We start from the raw sequence: 7,820 nt of genomic DNA on the forward strand, positions 1-7,820 counted from the left end.
AAAGCGACCCCTAAGCAAATGTTAATTTTCACTGCACGAGCTACATGTTGGTTTCATTTTTCAGAGTTGATTCATATTTGCAGCACAAACTTACAAATTTGACTGATATCTAATCTAATTGACCCCTTGCAACATAGCCTACACTTCGAGTTAATCTAACCTGTTTAGCTTCAGATTAGTCAAAGACAAGTATTAAAAAAATTGCATGCATATTCAATTGCAACATCATATTTGGAAGCAATTATCATTTTATTTATTCAAGATGATAGCAGAAATGTATCAATATTGTAGATCAATACAGACAGACAATGAAAACATTCCATTTCAACCATATAAAAACTAAGTTTAAAAAACACTAATAGGCACCAATTACAATGATTACATCCGAACATCACAGAGTGGCATTTGTGGTGTCAGACATAGCAGTGCATAAAAATAAACAAAGCAGCTGGCTTTAAAATTAGACCAATTGAAAAATAACTAACCTATGCATCACAGAGCCTATTTTTTTTTTCCATTGATGACCTGTTTTGCTCCAAGATGGCTAATCATTCTGCAAATGCAGAGAATTTTTTTTTGACTGACCTTTCTTTTAAATGTGAGGGGAAAAAAACCCTCATCAGCCCATTCACAAAAACAGAATACCTTAAATTCAACAAGTGATTTGTGCTCAGAAACAAAAACTGTTGTCATACTCTGCCAAATTCACATTAACTAAGCTAAGTTTGCTCTTGAGTATGTTCTGTTTGTTCACTACAGAAAACCACATGCTGTTAATGATTGTGTAAATTGATCAGTGGGCTTAACTACAGGGACTAAAGCTGAAAGCAGTCTGACTTCCAGAGCAGCAAGTGGAGTGTGTCGCCCTCTGGTGGTTATACAATTGACGTTCAAGCTCAAAAACCTGTAAAGAGAAAAACAGTTAAGGCTCAGACTTCAAGTCACATCCACTCTTCACAAAGACTTAAAGTGGGAGCTGTTGATGTGGTACACGATCAACAGCCGAGAAGCCTGTGCAAATGTGCAAATCCAAGCATTGCAGTCTGGTTTATGACTTAACAAAAGATTTGTAAGGTACAGACACAGTAAACTTCTTTATGTGAGCAGCCTGTACCTTACCTTTCCATTACGTTTTTGTCTTACCTTGGTATTTATTTGGGGATCCCAGCCACAATCTCAGACTCAATACCACAATGATCTGATCCACGCAGGAATTTAAAGAGACCTAAAGACCAAAAAAGTTCACACATGAATACACTTGTTTAATTAAAAAAAACCCTCAAAAACACAGACATGGCCCAGACCAATGCCAACTAGAACATCAAGTATGTGGTTTGTGCCTTACACAGCTGGTAAGTACATAAAGTCCAAGGGGTATAGCAAAGCATGGAGGACCACTAGCACCATTTGTTGGCCAACCAAATGGAATCCTTGAAAAACAGCTGACAGACAGCTGGCAACTTTATACATTGATTTTAATTAATCATCTCAAATAACAACTCACTTTATCTGTCTAATTCAGAAGCACTGACATCTGCTTCATATAAACGAGCAAGAGAAAGATGCCTGTCTGTGTCAGTCCTACCTCTGCATGCCAAGTATTTGTGAGTTCTGAAGGCAGGGGCGTCTAGCAAAAATAAAACTTTGGTGCTTCTCGATGGATAGTAGCAAAATCGTAACAGACCAGAATTAAAATTGCATTTTGCTGCACAGAGAGGGGTCGCTGTCTTTATGGGCTGCTTCAGAAACACTGATGACAGCAGTTGCCTTCACAGTTAGCATCAAAAAGTTTTTACATAAACTACACATTGACATTTATGGGCTTGATTAACAAAACAATGAACGAGGCCAGGCGGCAGTTTTAAGTGTAAGTAATACGACTAATATATAATATTTAAGTACGAGTAAAACACTTCATATATGCAGTATAGTGATGGGCTTCTCATATCCCCTTTTATAATGTGGCTACCGTTAATTATCAGAAATGACTATGGGCTGTTTGCATTGCAGTTCAGTAATAAAGAGTGCTTCTCTGCTCACCGTTATCACCCCAGTCAGTGTTCCAGGAGTTAGCACAGAGCCAATAGGGAACACCATCCTCTACTCCCCAGCCCAGGATCTTGATGGCGTGACCGCCCACAGCAGACCCGGACACATGCTGATACACACCTGAAGAGAAGGGGGGAAAAAAGAAAGAGACAAGGCAAGGAACAGAGAGGACAGGGTCAGCAAGAGTTTCAGATGAAGTGTGTAAGAGAACGACAAAAACACAACATTTTACAGAACACTGAACAAACACTCAAAAACAGCATTTACCCCGTGCTCAACAGGCTGTGAGTGCACTAGTGTTCAGCAAGGTGAGTAGAAGTATGTGTTCTTACCAGACTTGTACAGCACAAAGTCTTCATAGACCGTGAAGGCTCCTTCTACTGGGCCATTCTTGAAGATCTCAGCCTGAATCTGCTGCTCATCTGACAGCACGCTGTAGGATGTTTTACCTGAAACATACTTTGAGTCAGAATCCTGGGATTTTGGGTCAAAGCTGTTCTTACCAGCAATACAGTCAGGCTTATTTAAAGATATAAACAGACGGTTTGTGGCACATACAAGAGGGATTAAAGGGGCAATGACATGACTAAATACTTGGATTAAGAGTTTCTCTCTGTCAGAGTTTCACATCTACTTCTGAGGATGCATGAGTCAACTTTTGCTTGTGTTGTCCACCGATTACATATTTTGATATAAATACTCGTATGAATGCACTATGGTCTCTGACATATTTCAAGATTTAAAAAAAAACATGCTACAACAGTATTTTTACTTACCATAAGCTGCTATTTTCACATCGGGAATACTGACAAGTATTTAAATACCGAGTTAATTTAATTATTCTTAACCTGACTTCCTCAAAACCATTTGTTGTGCAACTTGAAACTTTCTTCTGCCTCTCTCACCAAAGTGCTTGTCCTCTTTGTAGCTGGGAGTGTATCCAGCCTCACACTTGAAGACGCACTGTGGTGTGTCTCCACCCTCTCCTGTGCAGGACGGTCTGCTGCCGTTCACATGGTGCTCACAGGGGGCGATGGTGTAGGGACGACAACCTGTATACACATAAAGTCAGAATAGTGGACAATACACAATTGTCTAAAATACCACTGTCTCACAAAACTCACCGATGTGAGAGTCATAGAGTCCTCCAGAGACAAGGCCCTCTTTAGTCCAGTAGTCCCAGGCAGCTGAAGGGTAGCCACCGTTACATCTACAAAGTTAGAACAAACTTTTAAAAATGTTTTCACCATCAGAGATAAGCACTATGCAGTCTCCAGCTCATATTATTCACTTATGAGCTATTAGAGTAGAACACTGCAAAACTGAAACACTATGGGTCACCACTGAGCTGTAAATAAGCAGTCGATAAGAAAATAAAATTTCACGTCTGCCTCTCACCCCATGCCACAGCTGTCGCAGCAACTCAGAAGATCCTCCGAGGAGATCTCAACACTGACCTTGGCATTGCTGTGGATACACACACGGTCAGAGATGGCCTCTGCAGCACCGAAAGCCTGTGGGAAGAAAAACCGAAACATGTCACAGATGTGCAGATGTGAGTTTTAGAAATTTTTCCTTCTTTATAGTGAGGGTCTCAGGATAAAGGGTGTCAGAGTTTGGAGCGATTTGAAGCCCTTTTGTGATGCTGGGCTGTATATCATGCAAGTAAAATTTAGTGCGATCCTCCAACATCTTGCGGAAAGTAAAAATCACAATAATGAACAAAACTCTGTTTCCATAAAAGCATGAGGTAACATCTTTTGAGCAGTGAGTGTTTATCTCACCCAGCATGAACCACAGGAGCCCTGGTCTCTGATCTCCTTAATCGTGGGACAGTTGGGCCACTGCTCTCTGGAGTCAAAGTTTTTAGGCAGCTTCATGTCTCCAGCATACTGAACCCTGCAGAGTGAAACAGTATCATGGTTGAAGAAACTGATAAGAAACACTTCTGTGTGTACTAATGTCCAAAGTGCATATTTATTCAGGAGACATGATGTATAACAGCATTAATACTCACATGACTGGGAGTTTAGGTCCTTTCAGCATTGTACCGCAGAGTCTCTGGACATAGCTGTAGTCAACGTTATGGAAGTTGTGACCAGCCTGCAGGTGAAGAGACATTTACTCAGAAACTCCTAAAACTAGACTGATTCTACCAACCCACACAAAAGAAGAGTCGTTAAAAATAAACACTCACCTTCCAGGTAGTGTTGGCCTTGTTGATGTAGTTGACCATCTCACTGGACAGTGGCTTGAGGTGGGGTCTGGCCAGGCTTACCGACAAGCTGGCAGCCAGTAACAAGAAGGCTGCACGCCACATTCTGTCTGAAATACACAAAATGAAGAGGACACATTTAACCATGAACTTATCACACATATACAGTAAAAGATACACTCTGTCTCAACAATTACACAAGATAAACCAGAACCAGCTCCATTCCCTATCACAAATTCAACTTTAAGTGACGACTGCTGACATCTAATAGCAGTCTATCATGGAATTCCTCCTTTGAAAAGAAAAACAAGGCTTGGGTAGGACTGTTTTATGCTTAAACACAAGTTATTCTGCACTCTTGCAACAGGCTGGTTTAGAAAAATGTTCACTCCACTAGACTAGAAAATGTCTCGCTGGTTACATCTGTAAGTGGAACATGCATGTGCAGTGTATACAGAGAGCGGAGAAAAACCTCTTATCCTCAGTCATGCTCTAAAGAGAACATTTCACACGCTGTAAACACACTGCATCAGTAGCTGAGGTATTTTAAATAGCTCTATAGATTAACATCGACATGGACAAACAAGAAAGAGACTTAGGTAGAAACACTGAGTCTTCTGCAAAGGAAAAAGCACTGAATGATTTAGACCAGGTTTCAGCTCCTACCTAAACCTTAAGATGAGGCCAAACTTTCCCTCTACTGGTTTATAGGCGTCAAAATGTTCAGGGAGGAACTAAGCAGAGATCAGTTCCTGGAGCCATTAGGGATTATAATGTAGCCATTAAATATAAGAGTGTGCTCATGATAGGCAGGAAGCCCAGAGAGAAGATAAATCAATACCAGTGCAGACACTGTTCTTCCTTATAAACCACAGGGCTGAAGCAACATTCAACTTCATACTCAAATATTTAAATGGAGTTTTTTTTTTTGTCCCAAGTGGGGTGAAAAAAGCACAATATTTGAATCAGTCAGCTTTAAATTATAGACCCACAGTGTTACATTGGCATGCTCCTGATCAGATTCTTCTCTCATGACAAACAGCCAGACTTGTTTGCTCCTGTAAAAATAAGCCCACCTGTTAAGGCATGTCCTGGTTCTGTTGTAGGAAAACAGAAGAGAAACTACAAAAACATGCAGGGACTCTCTAAAAAAACATTTCCAGTGAAACTCGTTTGATATCACATGACTGAGGTCGGGAAAACATCATGAGTAAGAAGTACAGAGAGAAGGAAGTGAAGAAAAGTATTTTTTCAGAATGACATCTGTTCCCAGAAATGTTACTAAAGCACCTAATGACAGGCTTTAATCACATGAGTGTGTTTATGTGATAACTCAACCACTCATTAGTGCTTTTATTAACATGACATGTCCTGTTCAGGCTAATATTAAAGACAATTGACACTCAGGACTTCCTCAGCTGGGCATTAAACATGTAGCGTTAACCACTAGATTATATTTACAGTGGAGACCTCAGTGGACCTTTCAGCTGTTGTAGCCAAATTAAAATACGTTTCTCATGAAAGAAGTACACTTTTTTTTAAATTTAGCTACAGGAAACCATAAATGACTGGATGTTTTTTAATTTTCAGATTTTAGAGAAGTGGTTTCTGAAAAGAAAACCCTGCAGAAACAATGACTCTGATGTGATTTAGGGAAGTGAAACATCATTTTGATGACTTGCACCGTGAAGGAATCTGTCTCATGTCAATAACTTTCCACACAGTTGTCAAAATCAATACTTTAAAAAGGCTTCACTAACATGCTTAGTCAGAGTTGAGGGCTAAGAGGTCTCCGTTTGCCTGTTCTCTCACACCTCATCATAAAAACACGCCCATGCATTCAGCTTCATGACAAGTTATTTCTGATGCTAACTCACAGTTACTGAGATGTGTCTAAAGGCTGTGACGTTTGTCCCCTTGTGTGGGAGGTTTAAGATGAAGACACGAATAGAAGAGTTGGTGCTAAAACCACAGAGACAAGACTGCTAAGTTCCTCATCTACTCCCCCTTGAGAAGAAAAGGCTTTGATACAAGTTTTGAAGATCAGAAATAAAGTACTTTTTTTTTAAGAAAAGCTGTATTGTAGCCAGGAGAAGGATTTTTTTCTTTCATATTCCTTCTAATGTTACACATGTATATCTTTGTTTCCTGAACAAAGAGGCATAGAGGTAATGTGCTACATGTACAGACTTTCCCATCTGAATGAAACAAAAGTATTTCATCTTAGATAACACAGTCCAGTAAGTCCGAAGCTACACAGTCTAAATCTGATATCTTATTATGCCATGAAATAAACAGAGATAACCCGATTTCCTCCTTCTGAGTCCTGATTTACAGAAAGCTTGTCATTGTGGCTGCAAGTGATAAAATAGCTCATGTTGTTCCTCCCTTTCTTCTTCACTGAAGGACTCAGCTGTCGAAAGAGTTACATTTAAAGTGTGTGGGCATTATAAACAAAGAGCTAACAATTCCTTCAGCTACACTCTCCTCCTGCTGTGATCCTTTACTTTATTCATGTATCCAAGTATATAATGCACGTCTCGACCTCTCTCTTTTGTCTAGTTTTCAGAGGATGGACTGACTGCTCCCTGCTCAAATAAAAACTACTTTCACTTTCCAGTCCCCATGCAGTATATCGTCAAGGTGCATGACGGCTCAGTATTAGATTACATGTTAATTTTAACTTCAGGTTTTGAATTCAGCTTTTCTTTTTCACCACGTTTCCTGTATCATTTATATGTTCAATCATTAACTCATAAGATAAAGGCGTGACTTCGGGATTAGCTGCACCTGTTATCTTCTCACCTGTGACCATATGGAGCTTACATGAGGTCATACGGTCAAAAAACAACAGCCATCAAAATGGACTACAACAAATACTTCTACAAAAAAAGATGAAAGTTTAAAATATTAATGTAAAAAACATTCCCTCTACAATAGAACAAAGTAGATTTAGCTAGCTGAATTGCTACCTGCAGAGTAAACAATCTGTAACTAAAAGCTGATTATCTTCGAGGACCAACAATCAGTTACCTGTTGCACGTGTGTCAGCTTTTTGGTGTTAACTTCAGTAAATCTTCAGCTCCAGGTTTCCCCTCTCAACCAGTCCGTCCCTGATAAACAAAGTGTGTGGTTGTGAAACGATCCTCCGCTGTCATTTATTGCTGCACAACCACGTGAGCTGGTCACATGAATGCAGCTCATGTGATCACCAGTCAGCACCACTCTTCCTTTTCACACAGATCAGTGGGTGTTGAAGTATTATTAAAGATCAGTGATGTCAAGTGCTGTCCAATCTTAGATAAACAATTAGCTGAATCAGCATAAACGGAGCTAAAACCATAGGCTAAAGCACATTTTTAAAAAGTGTGGGTGCAACGGAACGCTAAATAATCTGCACTACATTGTCTTACCGCTAGGTGGTGCTGAAACTCCCTCCTTCCGATAACAGTCATCACTTTTGACAGTCTGGTATCAAGACATGTTTAAAAATATGTTCTAATTTTTTTGTATATGTTAACTGAGCTTTGACTTTCCAGTACCCCTGTTCTTCCTG

At 39.8% G+C, this 7,820-nt stretch overlaps 1 protein-coding gene across 1 annotated transcript; it reads right to left on the reverse strand.

Moving 5' to 3' along the window:
* Positions 1-504: 504 nt before the first annotated feature.
* ctsba (cathepsin Ba) lies at positions 505-7,445 on the reverse strand. The gene is made up of 11 exons (XM_034680032.1): positions 7,298-7,445; positions 4,247-4,374; positions 4,067-4,152; positions 3,834-3,948; positions 3,448-3,563; positions 3,174-3,259; positions 2,955-3,101; positions 2,382-2,498; positions 2,041-2,169; positions 1,144-1,225; positions 505-904 (listed from the first exon to the last, which is right to left on the reverse strand). The coding sequence occupies exons 2-10, from the start codon at positions 4,367-4,369 to the stop codon at positions 1,152-1,154; spliced, it is 993 nt and encodes a 330-aa protein (XP_034535923.1). The 5' UTR covers positions 4,370-4,374; positions 7,298-7,445; the 3' UTR covers positions 505-904; positions 1,144-1,151.
* Between the last annotated feature and the right edge of the window lie 375 nt (positions 7,446-7,820).

This window comes from Notolabrus celidotus, chromosome 3 (genome assembly GCF_009762535.1).
Source record: "Notolabrus celidotus isolate fNotCel1 chromosome 3, fNotCel1.pri, whole genome shotgun sequence".
Taxonomy (NCBI): Eukaryota; Metazoa; Chordata; class Actinopteri; order Labriformes; family Labridae; genus Notolabrus; species Notolabrus celidotus.